Source organism: Canis lupus, chromosome 30, assembly GCF_011100685.1.
Source record: "Canis lupus familiaris isolate Mischka breed German Shepherd chromosome 30, alternate assembly UU_Cfam_GSD_1.0, whole genome shotgun sequence".
NCBI classification, from domain to species: Eukaryota; Metazoa; Chordata; class Mammalia; order Carnivora; family Canidae; genus Canis; species Canis lupus.
In genome coordinates, this window is record NC_049251.1 from 31,213,936 (window position 1) to 31,234,945 (window position 21,010).

General features: G+C 37.5%; 1 protein-coding gene across 14 annotated transcripts in view; it reads left to right on the plus strand.

Annotated features, from left to right (window-relative positions):
* The window catches only part of ZWILCH (zwilch kinetochore protein), a 38,139-nt gene that overhangs the window by 14,678 nt on the left and 2,451 nt on the right, over positions 1-21,010 (plus strand). For 6 of the 14 annotated variants that reach the window (XM_038580775.1, XM_038580773.1, XM_038580784.1 and 3 more), the window contains 13 exons: positions 872-942; positions 1,282-1,437; positions 3,080-3,151; positions 6,162-6,255; positions 6,936-6,985; positions 7,602-7,707; positions 8,233-8,312; positions 10,141-10,297; positions 10,820-10,848; positions 12,781-12,917; positions 14,099-14,194; positions 15,355-15,476; positions 18,495-18,609. In XM_038580775.1, coding sequence (XP_038436703.1) covers positions 872-942; positions 1,282-1,437; positions 3,080-3,151; positions 6,162-6,255; positions 6,936-6,985; positions 7,602-7,707; positions 8,233-8,312; positions 10,141-10,297; positions 10,820-10,848; positions 12,781-12,917; positions 14,099-14,194; positions 15,355-15,476; positions 18,495-18,583 — 1,259 coding nt within the window. In that variant the 3' untranslated portion in view covers positions 18,584-18,609. Of the gene's footprint in view, positions 1-871; positions 943-1,281; positions 1,438-3,079; positions 3,152-6,161; positions 6,256-6,935; positions 6,986-7,601; positions 7,708-8,232; positions 8,313-10,140; positions 10,298-10,819; positions 10,849-12,780; positions 12,918-14,098; positions 14,195-15,354; positions 15,477-18,494; positions 18,610-19,394; positions 19,455-21,010 lie in introns of those variants that run through there. The other 8 variants (XM_038580778.1, XM_038580776.1, XM_038580774.1 and 5 more) reach the window with 7 other exon arrangements.

Here is a 21,010-nt window from a genome sequence, read left to right on the forward strand (position 1 = left end):
AAAGGAATATAATGACAATAGAATTCCAATGTCATAGTAGATGTTTAATTATATTTAGTAGCATTCTTACCGAACCCTGAAACCAGATTTGTGTGTCCAATGTGCAATAAACCAAATCTGAGTCACTGGGTTTGAAGCGGAGAAAATTTTATTATCAGAAAGGCAGCCCATTGAGAGGGCAGGGGATTATTCCCAAAACTGCCTTCTTGATGAGGCTAAAGCAAATTTTTTCATAATCAGAGGGGTTGAGATTACATACATATTGATGAAAAGGGTGAGGGAAGCTTGTGACCATTCATGAGAAAAGACGGAGCATGCTCACTAAGTAAGCATAGGTAATGTCTATCCCATGGTTAATACTTGGAACAAGGCCTGTTTTAGTCTCTGACACCAGGAGTTTATCTGAGGACAAGGAGAAGGAGCTATGGACATGCTCCACAAGTACGTGTAAACTGGATGGGGTCTTGGCTCATTATCGCAGGTAAAGGATGCAGAGCCTTGCTTGTTCATAGGCTAGAGCCATAACAGTTGATGTCGAGTCCAGGCTTCGGCAGAGACAGCTAGTGGATTTGTTATTAGGGTCTGTAAAGACACAATAGCTGAATAGAGACAAACAGGCCTTTGAAAAACCAGCTTTAAATTTTTTGCTAAGTTTCAGCATTATTAACGCTATAGGGCATGGTTTTAGTATTGACCTTTGTTTCACTTTTCCTTCCTTTATCAACATGTCATCTGGATTTAAAATTTAGGTTCAGCAATTACTAGTGTAAAGTTGTAGTACCCTCAGAATTTGAGGGATTGTCATTTTCTAGTTCTAACAGTATAATTTTGAGTTGTACCTTTCAATAATTTTTTCTTTTATGTCTTATAGCTGATAAAACTTACTCTGTAAATCTGGAAGACCTGAAAAGTTCACATAAGAAAAGACATCACTTGTCTATTGTAGGTATTTCTGTCTTCTACTTACATTAGTTTCTTCAGACTGTTACGGACCTGCCTCCCTAGTTTAGTGATTTTTTTCACTCATATGACTAGATGCTTTTTGGCTTTTTTGTAGTAAAGTGTTTGTGATTATTTTCATATCAGCTAATGACTAAACATAGATACTGCCTTGCCTTTTACCCAGTCTTTGGGATGGAAAAGAATTGTCTTACTTTTCCATTGGGGATAAAAGTGTGGCACTTTTTGTTCCGTGGGGAAAAGAACCAAAGTAGTTTTGAAAAAGGGCACCTCTGGCCCTGTGAAAGTGTTGCTAATGGTGGCCGGATGTGCTCTTTTCAGGTAACAACCAGGGGCTTTGCCCAGTATGAGCTCTTTAAGTCCACAGCCTTGGATGACACACTTGCTGCATCACAAACTACAATTACTTTGGATATTTCCTGGAGTCCTGTGGATGAGATTCTTCAAAGCCCTCCGCTGTCTTCAACTGCAACTCTGGTAGGAGCGAACTCATTTTGTGTTGAGTTAATTCGGTGTGGATTTACTTTTAACTTGCTTATTGCTGGTGCTGCATGCTTCCAGCCCCAGCCCTGCCAGACAGCTCTGAGAGGCCCAGCTTACCCCTGAAGTCTCACCAGGGCAGCCAGTGGAGGTTTGGCCAGGTAACCTGATACTGTCAGTTGCCCAAAGTGGCAATTATGTAACTTAAGAATTTTCTAGTGACTAATAAATTCTCTTGAGTTGAGACCCTAGTGAAATTATCGAAGTGACTTATCTCTGCTCTTCTTAAAAGATTGCAGATATTGGCAACACATCAAGAACCATTATACTATTAAGGTTTTTCACATTTTTACATTTCTAGGAATCTATCTTAAGTTCATTGGAATTGCTAGCAAAAATATATGTACACAGATGTTACATACAGTGGTCATAACTGTGTTTCTAAAATATTTAAAACAGACCTGAATGTTCAATAGGGAAATACTTAATGTAGATTAAGTATTTAATATTTAATACTTAATGTATCCCTCTCCTTCTGCCTGCTGCTCCCCTTTCTTGTGCTTGCCCCCTCCTTCCCTCTCTCTCTTTATCTGTAAATGTAATGTAGATTTCCCTGGTGAAATGTTATATATTCTTTAAATATCATAATTTAAAGTGTTTTTAATGATAATAAAAAACGCTTATTATGCAAACAAAAAGAAAATATAAAAAATTATATATATATAATAGGGTCTCATTTATGTTTTTGAAAACTGTATACAGAAGCCTAGACAGTGTTAATAGTGGTTCCCTCAGGCTGGTGGAGTTATGGATACTTACTTTCTTAATGCTTTTCTTTTCCTGCAATAGGAATTTATTTACAATGACATTTCCTTTTTTTCTCTTTTATCCCCCCTACCCCATTTTTTAAAGTTTTAGGAGGTTCCTAAAACTTTGACCTCTGGCTAAGACAGCATACTGTTGGTTTAGTTAGAAGGAGTCTCTTGAACACATTTATTAGGGGGTGGTTATTTTTGGTATATGGTGATGCTGAGCTTTTCATTGGGTCTTAAGATGTATTTATTTACATCTTAAGTTCTCCTACTTGCCTTTTGGAAATTCAGTGGGAAAGGGCAGGAGAGGGTATGAGGAGAGCAGTTCTACATATAGGTACAATCATGGTAGAGAGAGAGGTTGGAGGCATGAGTTTAGATTACTGTATTGAGATGGACAGGATCTGTGATGTCTCTGGGTATGAGGTTCTTTTTGGGGGCGGGGGAGTATGAGGTTCTAAATGCAGTATTACCAGGGCACCTGGGTGGCTCAGTCATTAAGCATCTGCCTTTGGTTCAGGTCATGATCCCAGGGTCCTGGGATTGAATCTCTCATCGGGCTCCCTGCTCTTTGGGGAGCTGGCTTATCCCTCTCCTTCTGCCTGCTGCTCCCCTTTCTTGTGCTTGCCCCCTCCTTCCCTCTCTCTCTTTATCTGTAAATAAATAAAATCTTTTAAAAAAAGCAATATTACCCTACTTATTTTAGTTCATTAGGGCTTTATGAAATATATTTTTTAATGTGTGGGCAATTTAAAATACAAGTAACTGTGACTGTTATGCAGAGAAGATGGAATTACCAGTAAAAACTGACTTTGGGAACTTTTTAGAACCTTAAAGTGGAGTCGGGAGAGCCCAGAGGTCCTTTGAATCATCTTCAGAGAGAACTGAAATTTCTCCTTGTGAGTATCCTTCTGGAATTTGTAACTTGCATTAAATTCTATATTTTCATAAAAATGTTTGCTGACATCATTGATGTTTAGTTTTGTGTTCAAATTTGTTCCAACTGTCATGTATTCAGTAGATACTCTTGGCAATTTGGTCAGTATAATTTTACAGTTGTCCTTATAATCACAGGGAGCTTTAGTTAAGAGCTACACTTCTTCCACCTTTTTACCGGAATATTTGGTTTCTAGTCATATTTCATTTCTATTCTTTTTAGGTGGGTCAGCTGCCAATTTATTCCATAGTCATGTATAATCTGCTTCTTAATAACTGGGATATTGATTCACGCTAAAGATTAGTGAGCATGTGTTTCAAGACTTTTATGTTTCAGTGAGTTTTACTCTATTCTACAAATTGAATCTCAAGGGGGTGCCTCATTTTAATGCAGTAGAAATTCTAAATGTCTTAGCCTGGCATAGAGAGCCATTTATATCCAGTCACTGCCCTATTTGCTTTTTTTTTTAAAACAGCTTTATTGAGATATAAATTATATCCCATAAAATTCACTTATTTCAAGTGCACAATTCAGTAGTTTTTAATATACTTGCAGAGTTGTACAGCCGTGGCCATACCTAATTTTAGTCCATTTTCATCATCCCAGAAAGGAACCCTGTACCCATTGGCAGTCACCTCCCACCCTCACCAGCAACTGGCAGCCACTGATTAATGTTACTTTTTGTAGTACTTTGCTCCTTTTCATTGGTGAACAGCATTCCATTGTATAGCTATCCCACATTGTGTTGATCCACTCATCAGCTGGTGACGTTTCTGTTGTTTCTACTTTTTGACTATTATGAATAATTTTGCTGTGAACAGTCTTGTAAAAGTTTTGTGGGACATAGGTTTTCACATCTTTTGAATGGATTTGCTGGGTCAGTGTGATAACTCTGTGTTTAAGCTTTTGAGGAGCTGCCGAACACAATACCAAACATTTCTAATACTTTTACCTCCTATTATTATTTCTCTGTTCATATAAAACTTGGTATTTTTTTCTCACCTTTCTTTCTGGAAAGCTCTTCTTTTGGGACCCTTCCTTTGGGATTCCATCTTACTTCTATCCTCAAGTCTCTGCTCTTCTCTCTCCACACCTTGGCAGAGAGCTTGTCATTCAGTAATTTGACTAATGCCTTTATAAGGGAACTCCAGACTCTTGTCTTCTAGCTGATGCCATTTCCCTTCCTTTTCACTTCCACCAGATTATTTCCCGATTGAGTAGACTGTTGTTGCCTCAAACTCAGTATTTCCAAACTGAAACTTGAGATCTCCTCCAGACTAGATCCCCTCAGAACCCACCCACCCCCCGGCCCATTTCTGTATGTGGTTCCACCATTCCTTCAATTTCCCAGGGTAGGAACCTTCTATTTTAGTTTAGTAAGAACTATTTCTACCACCACCACTAACTACCACAACTAGAAGCTGCCATCATGTGCTAAGTGTGTGGTGCTAGATGGCACAGTTATTTTGCTGAAGACATCAGCAATTACAGAGTGGAAGACCTGATTCACATGAATGTCTGTCATTCAAATGCATGCCTGTCTGTCTGACTTGAAAGTCCTTATGTTGTTATAATGTCCCCTATAAATTCACAGAATCTTGGATGTGCACGTGGCCATAATCTCTCCCAAATTCAGTTCCCTGTATAGGGATTAAGATTTTTTTCTTTTATTTTTTCCATATCTCCCTCTCTTATTCCCTCTCTCTCTAATAAACTTCTTTTCCCCCTTTTCTGATTGTCTGCCTATCTTAGTTAAAGTCCTTATCACCTGCTTCCTGGACCACTCTAATGGTCATTTGTTTCTCAACAGGGACATAATGAGCATTTTAAGCAGAACCATTCTTCTTGCTTTGGGACCTTGTACACATTGCAGGACGCTTCGCATCCTTGGTCCTACCAAACTAAATGCTCAACGTGCCCTTGTGCCCCCAATCATTGTGACACCAAAAACTATCTGCACATTTTTCCAAAGACTCCTTGGAGGTGGAAAATGATTATCACCTCTGTTAAAAAAAACATTGTACTTTCTCTTTTCCTTAGAATCCATCCTAGATATTTCTTTCTTTCTTTCTTTCTTTCTTTCTTTCTTTCTTTCTTTCTTTCTTTCTTTCTTTCTTTCTTTCTTTCTTTTCTTCATCCTAGGTATTTCTGATATGAATTCTTAACTAATTGATCATGTCATTTTCCTGCCAGACAATCGACAATGCTTGTTGTCTTTCATTTGAAATAAAAAAATCTTTATAAGTTTTAAGATCTGTATTTCCGTCTAGCCCCTGTTCCTTCTAATCTCATTTCCCACTGTTCTTTAGGTATTTCTTCCACCATGGCTGGACCTTGCCCCAACCCTCTTCATCTTATTCCATGCCCCTTCTCTGCTCTGCTGCTCATGGTGCCCACATTTGAATTCAGCTGATGTTTCACCTTGTTCCCCTGGCTGTTCCAATCTCCCTTTCCTTTAGTGGAGATATTGTATGTATAAGCCTATACATTTATATTATTTGTATATAAACTTCCATTCAGTTTCACATTTTTGTTCCCTGATTTTTGCACCTGGTTTGTCAGTCATTTTTATCCAAAATTACAAGCATCTTCAAAGCAGTCTCATTAGTCTGTAATCCTCAGTAGCACTTATGCACATGGCATCATCGTTAGAACACCATATTTGGTATCAGACTGCTAGGTGGATGTCTTTGCGCTGTCAGTAACGTGTGACCTTGTGCAAGTTACTTCACCTTTCTTGGCCTTAGTGGAAGGGGGATGATGGTAGTATCTGCCTGATAGGGGTTTTGTGAGGATTAAATACCATACTACATATAAAACACTTAGAACTGTTCTTGTCATGTGGTTAAACATTCAAGAAATGTTATAATGACTAATATAACATACATTCTTACTGATTAAATTATTTTTTTTTCTAAAAAAAAATTGTATTTCTTTTTCTTTTTCTTTTTCTTTTTTTAAATCTCTCTTAGGTTTTGGCTGATGGTTTGAGGACTGGTGTATCTGAATGGCCTGAGCCTCTAGAAGTAAAATCTGCTGTTGAACTTGTGCAAGAATTTCTGAATGGTCTTTGTTTTCCTAACTCATGCTCTGTATACTGTTTTTTTGTTTTTTTTTTTCCCTTTGTTGAGAATTTATACCTTCTAAATTTAAAAATAAGTTATCTTTTTAGGCTTGGTAAAGTCTAAAAGTTGGGAAGTTTATAAAGCTGTGAGGTCTGTCATGATCAGAAGAACAGATTTGTTGTGTATTACTAACAGTGCAGGTCTAAGTACTTTTAAGAATTAATATTGAATTTAAATTTTACATACCACAGCTGTATTTGAGATAATAGGAAAAGAGGGATGGAACAGAAACTTTGAGCACCTACCATGTGCCCAACATTGTGTGTCATGGGCTCTCACTGTATCTCCGTTATCTCCACACCCCTGCTTGGTAGATGTCTATCATAACTTCCATTAGAGAGCTAATAATTTGTTAAAATCCCTGGTTGTACTTCTACTGTCCTTATTTACCTTTTGAAAACAGGACTGGGATGGAAATTATTTATTTATTTATATTATTAATTAATTAATTTATTTTTATTGGAGTTCAATTTGCCAACATATAGCATAACATCCAGTGCTCATCCCATCAAGTGCCCCCCTCAGTGCCCATCACCCAGTCACCCCCACCCCCTGCCCAGGAAATAATTTAGAAAGCAGAAAAATAGGATGTAGAGTTAATAAGCTTTTACTACTTTCTAGACTTAAATAAGCTGGATGAATTTGGTGATTCTACAAAGAAAGACACAGAGGTAAGCAATTCTTATCAGAACTGTGCCCTGAAATAGCTTTAAAATTTGGTTTTACGGCTGTTGTTCATGTCATACCATTTCAGCTGGATCTGGTACAGCCAAGGTAGCATTTTGAAGGTAGTTTTTTGTTGGTCTTTTATGTCAACACTGGTGATTATTTTCCTTAAGAACTAACAAATGCTTTTGAAGAGAACTAATACATATGTATTATTAATTGATCAACTGCAGAGAAGCAGAAATGACTATGTCCATATGCTATAAGATGGTCGTATTATATTAGTATACTATAAAATGGTATGATAGTATGCCTTTCCTGGTATCATTAAACTAAATAGGTTGTCATTTGATAAAATAGGAAAATGGAGACAAATGTCATTTAATTAAGTATTTTTGCACTGAAGGAAAGTTCAATGCTTGCTTTGAGGCATCACACTTTTACAACAATTTTAAGGGTCCAATTCATTTTGTGTCTCCTCATCAGTGAGCGAGATTGTAAAAAATTTGTTCCCATCTGTGGATCCCCATATTCTTGGAGCAGCATTTGAAAGCTCACTGGCTTTGAACTATTTCTTTTCTTTTTTAATAAACTGAGTATTCTGTGATGCTCTTTTTTCAGATAGTAAAGCATGACAGTGCTGCAGTTGACCGCTCCATTGAGTGTCTCTTCACTGTACGGGGGGATCTCGACTTTGCTGAGCAGCTGTGGTTCAAAATGAGTGGTAGTAGGTATCTGTCATGATTGTGAAATAAATGTTTCCTGTCATTGGTTAGGTTTACTTTGAAAATAATATAGGACTAAGTGTACTACTAGTCTTGTGTGGAGGGCTGGTTCGTAGCTTCTCAAATTCATTTCTAGTGAGGTATTAGCACATTCTACTCAAGAACTGTACTAAGGCAAGATAATTCCTAGAGTCTGTTCTTTTCTCTTGCCTTGAATATAAGACATAGGTGGTTTTTATGTTAATATTTATATGAACCAAAACCTACACCTTAGTGGAATTATAACTATTAGGAAGAGGAAAAGATAGTGCTTAATATTGTACTGTATTATTTTGTGACAGTGAGTTTACTCTCTTACTGTAGAGGATGTGTTAAATTTTTTCTTTTTGGCTTGAATTTCTTTCCCCTTCTCCCCACCCAGAAGTACAGGTACTGTCTTCTACTTATTTGTGTATGCTTAATTTTGATGATATATCTGATCTGCAGAAATACCATGAATGTAATGTTGGACTAACTTGTTTTCCAAGGTGTGGTTTCATACCAAGACTTGGTGAAGTGTTTCACACTGATCATCCAGAGTCTGCAACGTGGTGATATACAGCCATGGGTAGGTTTAGTAGTGTTAGAACACTTTTTAATTGGCATGGCTCTGAAGGTTAAGGCATAGGCCTGGGAACAGATTGCCTAAGTTTGAATCCAGCCCTGCTGCTTTCCTAGCTGTGTAAACGATTCTTTATGTCTCTTTGCTCCAGCTTCCTCATCTATACAGTAGGGGTAGGAAAAGTACCTACCTCATAGTGGTGTTTAGTGATAAATAATAAATAATAGTTAATTTAATTCATGTAAAGCTCCTAGCTCATAATTAAGTGTTCAGTATTTGTGAACTAGTATTGTCACCATTGTTGCTCTGAATGATTATTCTCATATACTACTGATGAGAGTACAAATTGGGATAATCTCTGGAAAGCAATTTTGAGTAATGTATTGAGGTCCTCAAACGTATGAATCATTATTTTTTTGAATCATTATTTTTTTCTTAGGATCTACCCTAAGCTTGTACACAGGAATACGTATTAAGATTTTCTATATTAGAATAGTCCCCACAGCCTCATTTATAGTAGCAAAAAATTATAAATGGCCTAAATTTCCCCTGTTCATGGGTTAATGATACGGCCACATAATGGCATATGTAATCGTTGCTGAAAATGATGCTGATGGATTATGTGGAGAAATGCTTACAATCTGCAGTAAAAAGAAAGGACTATACACTATTGCATGAAGAAAGTAAATTTTGGAGAGAAAAACCTGGAAATAAATATCCCAAAATGTTACAGCAGTTGCCTCTAGTGCTAAGGTTACAAGTGATTTTTTTCAACTGCATCCTACATTTTTATACTTTATGGATATTTCATAATGAACTTGTGCTTTTACAGTCAAGAAAAAGGTAAGTAAAAAACTAGAAACTAAAAAATTCTTCATTTCATGGGAATTCTTTGAAGTATGGTAGCTGCCAATTCACGACTCCAAAACTTAGAAACCTTCATGGGTCTGCACAAAGATCCAGTGCAAACGAAGGCATGTCAGTGTTGCTCCTCACTGGGCAGTAGCGACTATAGGCATTTTAACCTCAGCCGCAGGGGATTTTCTCATGCAACTTTCTGTGTTTGTGAGATGTTTGCGAGTATATCCCTGCCATGTGCAATGAGTGCAGACAACCCAGAAATTGTTTTTATTAAAACAAGGGAAATGCAGAAGGTTATGATGGAGACTAGAGATGATAGACATTAGTCTATTGGACATATTAGTCTAATAGACATAGAAAATGCCCAATATTTAGGTATCTTTAGAATGAAGTGCTTAACATTTGGTACATGTGTTAGATCTATAAGTTCACAGTTCTTGATTTGCAGATCTAGTTAGATATAGTAGATCTAGTTAGATATTGTAGCCAAGGAACTTCTGACACATGTGGAAACCACTGAGGAAGGGAGTTGGCCCACAGTAGCAGATGTTCTGTGCAGAGGAAGATACTCAGTATCTGAGTATACTGAGTATACTCAGTTGGGAAAGATGCCCAGTAGCCCTTAATCAGCTAGGAGAAAAGAGGTCCTGGTTACAAAGCTTCAGAGGATCAACTCTGTCTTCTTTTTTGGTGGAATTGTATCTGGGGAATGATAAATTGAAACTCTTCATAGTTGCCTTGGCCTAAAGCAAATGCTATAGGAATGACACTTCAGGAACTGCCATGTTTGTAACTTAGACATAAGTTCAAACTTTTTATTTTTATTTTTATTCAAATAATTGTTGGTATTAGGAGACTAAATATGCAAGCTTATAATTTTTAGTTCATAGCCAATATAGTTTGCTTCTGTTTTGTTTATTGGATTTGTTTATATTTTCATTTATGGCTTTATAATTTTCTTTTAAATTTCTAGCTCCACAGTGGAAGTAACAGTTTATTAAGTAAGCTTATTCATCAGTCTTATCATGGAACCATGGACACAGTTACTCTCAGTGGGACTATTCCAGTTAAGATGCTTTTGGAAATTGGTCTGGACAAACTAAAGAAAGATTTTATCAGTTTCTTCATAGGTGAGTTCCTTTCTCAGCTCAAAAAATTAAAAAGCACTTCACAGTCGTCAGCCATAGATATTCACAGGCTTTTTCTTCCTACTTGGCCCTACTCATTTATAGCGCTGACTTTGCCTACAAATCACTGTGAGACCAGCGCTTCTGTACTCTGGCACTCAATTTCCTTCTTGATAAAGCTATTTGATTAAATATGACTCTAGTTTTTGTTTGCTTGTGTTTTGAGTTCAAACATTTTGAGATCTACGAGGTTAGTGTAGTAAATAAAAAAACTTCTTTGTGGGATACTCTCTTACCACCCAACACTTGGTTGTTTTTATTAGAGGCAAGCTGTGATCATTTTAGAATAGTATTAATATGTATTTGTGGTGTAACATGCCAGAAAACTTGGCCATTTCTGAGTAACTATTTAGCTTGAGCATCTTTTTTGTATATGAACTCTGAAAAATTTTACTTAGGTTCCTTAACAAGTAATTGACAATACCTAATAAAGCTTATTTGCATTTATGTGTTTTTTCTTACTAGGTCAGGAACTTGCATCTTTAAATCATTTGGTGAGTTGGTTTTTTTATTCTAAAGTTAGTGGGTTTTTGTTTTTTTTTTTTTTTCTTAATTCATCCTACCTGCAGATACTAAATACTTATTCCATGCTAGCCTCTCTCCTAGGATCTAGGGAACAGATAGATAAGTAGACAAACCAATAAGTAACCAGATAAAGTACTTTTTATTTTCATGAATCCCCCCCCCCCAGTCATTTCATTTGCCTATTTTTATTTTAATATGATTTGACTCCAAACTTTTGACACAATAGTCCTTATACTTGGAGGCTCCTTGAAAGCTTATTGAATTGCTAATTCCTGGGCCTCAGAGACTCCATAGACCTGCAGCTCAAGATTATGTGTTTTAAAACAAATCATCTCCTACTTCAAACGATTCTGATGCTTTTCCCTTACTGTATTTGTTTTCTGTTACTGCATAACAAATTACAGTAGTCCCCACCTATCCGTGGGGAATACCATGGGCAATACTATGGGCAATACTGAATCCTATATATACTGTGTCTTTTCCTATACACACTTACCTATCCTAAAGTTCGGGCACAGAGATTAACAGCAATAACTAAAAATAGAACAATTATAATATACTGTAATAAAAGTTATGTGGATGTGGTCTCTATCATTCTTACAATATCTTACTGTACTCACCCTTATTGTGATGTTGGAACATGATAAAATGCTGATGAGATTGAGGGAGGTAAGTGATGCAGGCACTGTGACCTAGTATTAGGCTACTATTGACCTTTCAGAAGGACTGAAACCATGGGAAGTGGAACCTTGGATAAGATGGGGGGCGCTTCTGTACCGCAAACTTAGAATCTTAAATGAACACAGATTTATTACATCCCAGTTTCCCTGGGTTGGGCATTGGGCACATTTTAGCTGGGTCCTCTGCTTTAGGGTTTCACAAGGCTAAATCAAGGTGTCAGCTTGACTAGGGAAAGATAGTCTAAGTTCCCTCATTTGTTGTTGGCAGAATTCATTTCCTTGTAGCCTGATAACCAATGTGCCCATTTTCTTGCTAGCTATTGGTCCAGAGCCAGTCTCAGGTCTTAGGGTTTGCTTGTGGGTCCTTGCCATGTGGCATTCTCTCCAACGTGGCAGGTAGTTTGTTTCTTCAGAGCCAACAGGAGAGCATCTCTAATACTTCACTTTCTTTTAAAAGGCTCACCTGATTAGGTAGGTTGTAGTGATAACCAGGTGATAATCTCCCTTTTGATTAATTCAAAGCCGTCAGTTAGTAACCTTATGGAAGTAACAGCCCATCATATTTACAAGTTCTGACCTCAGTGAAGGGGAAGGGATCATACGGGATGTGTAGTTTAGGCAGTGGGAATTTGGGGGCCATCACAGAATCCCACCTACCATATTTACCATGGAGGATTTCCTTAGGATGTGTTCTCAGAAATAGTATTAGGTCTGAGCATTTTTTGATGCTTGACATACATTGCCAAGTTTTATTTTTTTAAAGGGTTGTACCAATCTACCAATAATTGATGTGAATGGAAGCTTATCAATACACTTGATTGATTTCTTTGTACTTGTTAACTTATTTTTAGAGGTTGACACTTCTGTCAACCTGGCAAGGGTATTGAAGTTAAGAGTTATCTTGTGGATTTGCCAGTCATTCCATCTGGAGAGCTTGGTGCGTGGTATTAGTTATCCACTCAGGCCTCCTTGGTAAGGCAGTTCTCGGATTTATTTTGACCAGAGAATGTAATGGTTTGCTGAGAACATTCTCAGTGACAACTTTGCTCATGATTTAGTCTGAAGAATAGCATTGAAGAGTGATAAACTCTATCTGGCTGCCTCAATTTTTTTTTTTCCTATTAATCAGGCCTAGTTGAGGTTTAGCAAGCATAGCAATCTTTCTGAAGATGGTTCTTGTTCTTTAACTCCCTCTTTTGCTTGTACTGTTTTTCATTCCAGGAATATTTCATTACTCCATCAGTAGATATACAAGAACAGGTGTATCGTGTTCAAAAACTCCACCATATTCTAGAAATATTAGTCAGTTGCATGCTTTTCATTAAACCCCAACACGAGCTCCTCTTTGCTTTAACACAGTAAGTATTGCTCTCTTGTTCCCTTCACATAAACATGTTTTCTCTTGTGAAACAGCTGGAGCCAAAATATGTGCAGTTTTTATTACCAGTTAGACTAGAATCGGTACAGCCTGTCTTCACAGTAGCAGAATGCTTCTCAGTCCCTGTTGGAGGAAGGGAAAGACTTTGGATTCAGAAGGACTCTGGTTCAACCCTTGGTTCTAGAACTTTCCGACTTCCTGAGGAAGTTTCTTTTCGCTTCCTCTTGTTTTCTCATCTAGAAACAGGAACTAGTAACCTCATGTGTTTGTTGTCCGGGTTAATGATGTTCATGTGAATGAAGTACCTGACACCTAGTAGGTAGGTGTCATGACTCTTCTCCTTTCTTTCCTTATACACCGGGGCCAAACTAATGATTGCCAGATCTCCATGTAGTACTTGCATGGAACCAAATATTATTAGACTTCTATTTTAGAGATTCTGCTGGTAACTTTGCCTAGAAACAGTTTGCAATGATCCTCTTAAGTGGGTTGCTGGTGTCTTACGTGTATTTGAAGCCTTAAATTGGAAATGAGTGAATTTACAATCTGGTGGAAGGGCTGACTTTTTTCCCTGTAGAAGGAAATGTACTGTGGCCTTTCCTGAAATCAGAATTTATCTCAGCTGTAAAGGGAAAAATTAGAAATTGTTGACAGAATCTAAAAGATTTATTTTCATTAAAGATGAATACTGTAAAAAAAAAAACAAAAACAAAACAAAACAAAAAAGATGAATACTGTAAATGAGTTAACTCTTTAATTCCCCAGAGTCTGAAAACCATGGAGGCTAAATCTTTGTCTCTCTTTTGCTTCTTTTTGGTTTCTTTTACTGATACCTCTTTTTCCCCACTCATTCCTTTACTTTGGCTCAACTTAATTATATTTTATGAGAAATATGTCTTCTATTGATTTTTAAAAATTGGGGGAAAAAAAGTTAAATGAGATTTCCTTTCAAAGTCAAAAACAACCTAACTTTTGTGTGGGAGGGGGCATTGTTTTTTGTTCATTTACTTTCGTGTCCCTGAAATTATTCTTTTGTTGTTTTGGTTGGTGGTACTGAATGGAATGTTTGGCTTATGAGCTTTAGATTATCAGAAAGCCTTTATCTCCAAGAGACTTTTTTCCTAAAAGAGGTCCTTTTTTTGTTGTTGGTTTTTGTTTTAGATCCTGCATAAAATATTACAGACAAAATCCTCTTGATGAGCAACACGTTTTTCAGCTGCCAGTTAGACCAGCTGCTGTAAAAAATTTGTATCAAAGGTCAGCAATTTAATAATTATGTCTTAAGCCTGGCTATAATTCCTGGGCAATTTCTGTGTCCTTTCCCTGGGGATTTCATGACCAAGAGTTGTTCCACCTCTGAAACCTTAATCATCTCTATCCCACTCTTTGACTATCATCTGATAGTTCACCCTCTTTCTTCTCCCAGACCTTTCTTTTGTCTTTTCTCTTTCTGCCAGTGGGCCTCTAGTCTTTCATTTTTTCTCAATCTAATTCTTTCACAGTATAGGGCAGAAAATATAGCCAGAAGGGAAATGACAGATTGGAAAGGAAGTGATTAGGGTAATAATGACAAAGTCAAGGCTATGGCTGTGGGAGCGAGAGAAGCCTTGGGATTGGGGAGGTATGGGACTGTGAGGCTTAGGGCACAGATTGGCCATCCACATGGACTTTGATATTGCCTTAAATGATGGTCTCCCCAACTCTCCCCTCTGTATGCAGTGTACTTGAAATTTCTCTCCTACTGAAGCTATTGTGTTTATACCCTCCCTCAGTTTGGTTCCCTTCTGGCCAAACCCTGTCATTCCTTGAAACTGCTCTGGCAGAGGTCTCCAGTGACTTCCTAATTGCCAAATCCATGGAACAACCTTCTAGTAAAAGAGTGTGTTTTAGCCCCTTGTGTAATTAGCTGGCCCACCAATTCATTCTCCTTACAAGTAAGTACTCACAAGGCTGTTAGGCATTTAACATTATTCCTTTCTGGGACCTATCCCCTTGCTTCATTTCTGTGACATAGCTTGTATCTTAATTTTAATTCCATCTCTCTTGTCCACCTCCAAGATTGCCTGCTTCTCGTATGAGTTTTCACCAGAACTCCACTGTTGCCTCTTTTTCTTCTTACTTTCTTTCCTGGCTGATTGTATTCATACTCAAGGCCTTGCTTCCTCTGGGCCAATGATGATCACAACTCGCATCTCTAGCTTCTCTGGAGCTTTGGGCTGTGTTTCTGAATGCCTGTTAGATGTGAGTCCCCGACTCACAGAACTGCTAGGTAGTTCTGACTCAAAACCCAAAATTTAGGATTGTGTCCTGTCCGTCTCTTCTTCCTCTATGCCTCTCACATAGGACTTCACTAATGAGTATAGAAGGAAGGAAATAACTGGGACTTTTTTCTTCCTTTGATGTTTTCCCTTCCTTAGTGAGAAGCCACAGAAATGGAAAGTGGAAATAAGTGGTGGTCAGAAGAAGGTGAAAACAGTTTGGCAACTGAGTGACAGCGCACCTGTAGACCATCTGAGTTTCCACAAACCTGGTAAAGATGGTTTGTCATCTAGTTAAATTATTCCAATAGAAGAGAAACTGAATCTTTACTGGTATATTGTGATAGCTCTCATACTCTGTTTTAAATAATTTTCCTGAACTCTAAGTGTAAAACATATTCTGGGGGAAAAAAATCCCTGGAAGAGTACTTTTTCTCATTATCCTGGATAGAGGAACCTTTTATCAAAAGAGGTCAAGCAATGGAATACAGGGAGTCAAAATAGATTTTAAGGTTGAAATGCCAGCTCATTCTTTTGTGTACTACTCTCAGTGATGATATTTCTATCTAATGTCTGCTCTGAGGGGCTTGAAGAAGGTTGATATTTCTAATATTCTATCAAAGATGGTACATTTCAGTCAGAGAATGTGTGTGAGCCCCTGGTGTAATAAGGTGGCTCCAAGTATTTCTCCTTCAGCAAGCACCTGTAAAACTGTCATTGTCATGTGTGAGGACTGTAGTGTGCTGTCCTCTCTTTGTATAGATCTTAAATGGCTGCATTTCAGATAATGGGAGGACTATCCAAAATCAAATCTGACAGTTTTAAGACAGAATCTGAAAAGATTTCAAAAGCCTATAGTCCACCACTGCTGGTTGTTGAACTATAGAACTAGACAAATAGTTCTCTTGAAGAGATGATACCTTGCAAAATTATTTCCAGAGAATGTTCTCTCCTCGAAATATTTTTTGATTCAAGCGTAATGAAAACTTCTCTCAACCACAATGGAAACTTCTCTGTTCATATGGCTGAATGATAAAAGTCCTAAAGAAACTGAATAATTAAAAAAAAAAAAAAAGCTGAATAATTTTCCTGAGAACCATCAGTGAAGATCATGCTGTCTTTTCTAAGTGTGATATGAAACATGGAAGGTATAGAGCTTGAAAGTCAACCATATAAAGTTAGAAAAATGTCTGCATGACAAAAAATACCAGGCACGAAACAAAAGATAAACTAGGAAAATTAATTTTACAGCTCACGTTCAGAAAAGGGGCTACATTGCCTGGTATATAAAGAAGTTTCAAATGAGTAAGAAAAATACGTTAAGAACGCAATAGAAAAATGGGCAAGTAACACGAAAATTTTACCAAAAAGGAAATTCAGATGTCATCTTCAGAATAAAAGGTGCTCAGCCCCACCTATGGTAAGAGAAATGCAAACTTACATTCCAGAGATATTCTCTTTCAACTGTCAGATTAGCAAAGATCAAAAAGTTTGGTGTCACAGTACTGGCAAGAATGTGAACATGTAGCCTCACACATTGCTGGTCGACGTGTTAGGATGTATAGCTTCTGTGGAGAGCAATACCCACCAAAATTTTAAAATACGTTTTGTAGGCCCGTAGTTTTATTAGTAGGGATTTATTCCATGCATAAAACCCAACATGTACAAAAAGACCTATGAACAAATGTGATATTGTTTACAGTAGCAAAAGCCTGGAAAAAATATGGAGAGTGAGGCATAAGAAAAGATCTGGAAGGATACAATGAAATTTTAACCTGGAGGTATGGCATGCAGTGGGGGGAGGGCTTGTTCTCAGCTTTGAGTGAACATTAAAATCATTTAGGGAGCTTTTAAAGTCTTAATACCAAGACCAAGCAAATCAGAGTCTCTGGAGCTAGCGCCTAGACATCTGTGATTTTTGAGGTTCTCCAGGTGATTCCACTGTGCAACTAGTTTGAGAACCACTAATTTAAGCATTTTGTTTTCTCTGCATAAGTTGTTTCAGGTTTGTTTGTTTTTAAAAAGACCTATATTTTATGATTTAAAAACGTTTTAAAGCTATGAGCATATGTGATACATTTTTGGAAAATGCCATTTTTAAAGTAAGTTTTATTATAACATAAAGATCAAACCTGTTCTTTGAGGAAATTCATGCAAGATTAAACACCTTTTTTTCAATGCTGCTGAATAAGTGAAATAGATTAAATGTACCATCTAAACTCTTTGATGCAGATTACTTCAAAAAAGAGTGAGTTGCTTTGAATGTTTAGAGTTAAAACAATTTATTGATGCATTGTTTCAATGACTTGTGAAAATAGGGAATTCTTTTTTTTTAATAGGAATTCTTATGAAATTGTATATTTATGTGCTTGGAAAAGTGCTCATACTGCATTTTAGCTAGAACTTTATAACCTCTTCCACCCATTTTACGTTCTTGATGTGTTTATCTAGAAATTATTCAGTCACTTCCAGCCCAAAGTAAGACCAACTAGTGAAGGAGGCCCTCGTTTGTAAGCCTCATGGGCTATTCAAACAAAGGCCTGACTGTAAATATTAAAGCCCAGTCATGATTTATTTTTGCCAAAGATTATATGCATTTCAGAGGTTTAACTTTCTGCTTCATTGGACTGAGCACTTAGGTCAACAACTAGCTTTTCAAGATATCTAATGTGTTACTGTTGAGTAAAACATTGAGATTAAAAGCAGGAACCCTTGAGAAGAAATGTCAGGAAAGAGAATAATGATTTCGAGCGAATGAGGGAGAACAACAGTGTCTGAGGAAGTGGTACTTGCCCAGCAGGCACTTCACAAATGATTGTTGGTAATGGTGAGAATGTGGAAACCAAAATATTAACCCACAAGACTGGAAACATAATCTCATTTAAATGTTAATTGTACTATCTTTTTTTTTAATACAACAGTCTTCAGGAGAGGAAAAAATGCATATGTGTCTGGCCGTAAGACTAGAAATCTCAAGTAGAAATTGTTTTCTGAAACATGTTAAGATTGGAAAAAGAGTTTAACTATTGTGGATGAGGCATAAAGATAAAGCAGTAGACTTCCAAAATAAGAATATAGTATTTCTAAAAATCTGCTTTTTATTTTCTTTAATCAACGTTTTCGGTGCATCAGAGGGTTTATTATTTAAAGGAATTGTCCCTGGTGGCTTTTCTTATAAATTCAAAGTAGAAGACATCTTATTTAGATTATCCCTGGATTATTATGAAATTCAGCAATATATAGTAGTATTTAGTAGACCAGCAGGCTGGTTAGCAATTATGATCTCTGTCTGGTTACAGATGTTTCTGAATTAACATTGAATGGTAGCCTAGAAGAAAGGATCTTCTTCACTAACCTGGTTACCTGCAGCCAGGTGCATTTCAAGTGAAGTGTGCTGATGGAGTCCTTTGTAAGGTAGTATGTTCACTTTGTATTCCCTCCAAATACTTTGTAATGTATTATGTATGTTTCAGTTTTTTCTACAACAGAAATGTTGATTTAATACATTTGGAATATGAATTATTTTTCAGTAATCAGGCAAGAGGTTTACCAGATGTTATAGAGTAATGCAAGTCTTTAATTTCCTTTCTACCTTCTGTAGTCCACTTAATAGGTCAGATTAGTCCTAAAACCAGAAAAGCAAAAACATTTCATTAAAATGTCTTTCTTTGCATTTTAAATCTGTATATATGGTAGAGAGTTTGATTTCAAAAATATTGACGGGAGAGAAAAATCCTAAATGAGTGTCAATTTGACATTGAAAGCAAAGAAAGTTCTGTTAAAAACTATTTTACCGGGGCAGCCCCCGTGGCACAGCGGTTTAGTGCCACCTGCAGCCTGGGGTGTGATCCTGGAGACCAGGGATCGAGTCCCATGTCAGGTTCCCTGCATGGAGCCTGCTTTTCCCTCTGTGTCTCTGCCTCTCTCTCTCAGTGTGTCTCTATGAATAAATAAATAAAAATTAAACAAAACAAAACAAAACTATTTTACTGGGCAGCCTGGGTGGCTCAGCGGTTTAGTGCCGCCTTCAGTCCAGGTCGTGATCCTGGAGACCCGGGATAAAGTCCCATGTCGGGCTTCCTGCATGAAGCCTGCTTTTCCCTCTCTCTGCCTGTGTCTCTGCCTCTCTTTCTTTGTGTGTGTCTCTCATGAATGAATAAATAAAATCTTAAAAAAAAAAAAAAACTATTTTACCCCAGCACCCCAATATTTTATAGCAACATTATCAACAAGAGCCAAACTATGGAAAGAGCCCAAATGTCCATCAACTGATGAGTGAATAAAGAAGATATGGTATCTGTACACAGTGGAATATTACTCAGCCATCAAAAAGAATGAAGTTTTGCCATTTGCAATTATGTGGATGGAGCTAGAGTATATTATGCTAAGTGAAATAAGGCAGAGAAAGACAAATACCATGTGATTTCACTCCTATGTGGAATTTGAGAAACAAAACGAACATATGGGAGAGGGGAAAAGAGAGAAGCAAACTGTAAGAGACTCTTAATGTTAGAGAACAAACAGGGTTGATGGGAGATGGGCGGGGCTGGGTTAGATGGTTGGTGGGTATTAAAGAGGGCACTTATGTTGAGCACAGGGTGTTGTTATATGTACGTGATGAATCACTGAATTGTACTGAAACCAATATTGTAACCAATATTGTACTGTATGTTAATTAACTAGAATTTAAATAAAAATTAAAGAACAAAACAATTTTACACTAGCCTAATTATAGCACTAAGCCCCAGATGTAAATTACTTTTTTAAAATGTTTGAGATGGTATTAACCAAGAGAATTAATATAATAGCATTATCTACTGTTTTGGTGTTTTAGAAACAATAGAATCAGGTAATAAATAAAATGCTTCATATCATTCTTTTTTTAAAAAAATATTTATTAATGAGAGGCGCAGAGAGAGAGAGAGAGAGGGAGAGACACAGGCAGAGGGAGAAGCAGGCTCCATGCAGGAAGCCCGATGTGGGACTGGATCCTGAGTCTCCAGGATCACACCCTGGGCTGAAAGCAGCATTAAACTCATTAATAACTACTGATTCACCACGGCTGTCCACTTCATATCATTCTTTTTTTTTTTTTTTAATTTTTATTTATTTATGATAGCCACAGAGAGAGAGAGAGAGGGAGAGACACAGGCAGAGGGAGAAGCAGGCTCCATGCACCAGGAGCCCGACGTGGGATTCGATCCCGGGTCTCCAGGATCGCGCCCTGGGCCAAAGGCAGGCGCCAAACCGCTGCGCCACCCAGGGATCCCCACTTCATATCATTCTTATGCCATGTTTTGTCCCCAGATAAATAGATGTTACTTAATTTTAGCATTTTAGTGTAATTGGAGAATAAAATAGACCTTTATTTTAAAAACTCTGAATATCGGATGTGAGGGCGATCTGGCTGCGACATCTGTCACCCCATTGATCGCCAGGGTTGATTCGGCTGATCTGGCTGGCTAGGCGGGTGTCCCCTTCCTCCCTCACCGCTCCATGTGCGTCCCTCCCGAAGCTGCGCGCTCGGTCGAAGAGGACGACCATCCCCGATAGAGGAGGACCGTTCTTCGGTCAAGGGTATACGAGTAGCTGCGCTCCCCTGCTAGAACCTCCAAACAGGCTCTCAAAAACTCTGAATATCTAGCTACAGAGAAAATATTAAATACGTATTTCTTTGAAGTATTTCATAGAAGTTGAGTTTAGTGCAAGAAAGTTTATCTCAGAAAAGGATATGTGCTCACTTACTTGGTACCCACCCAATGCATTTCCCTAGTTGCCTGATAGATTGAGAACCTGAAAGGCCTGTTATGTGTAG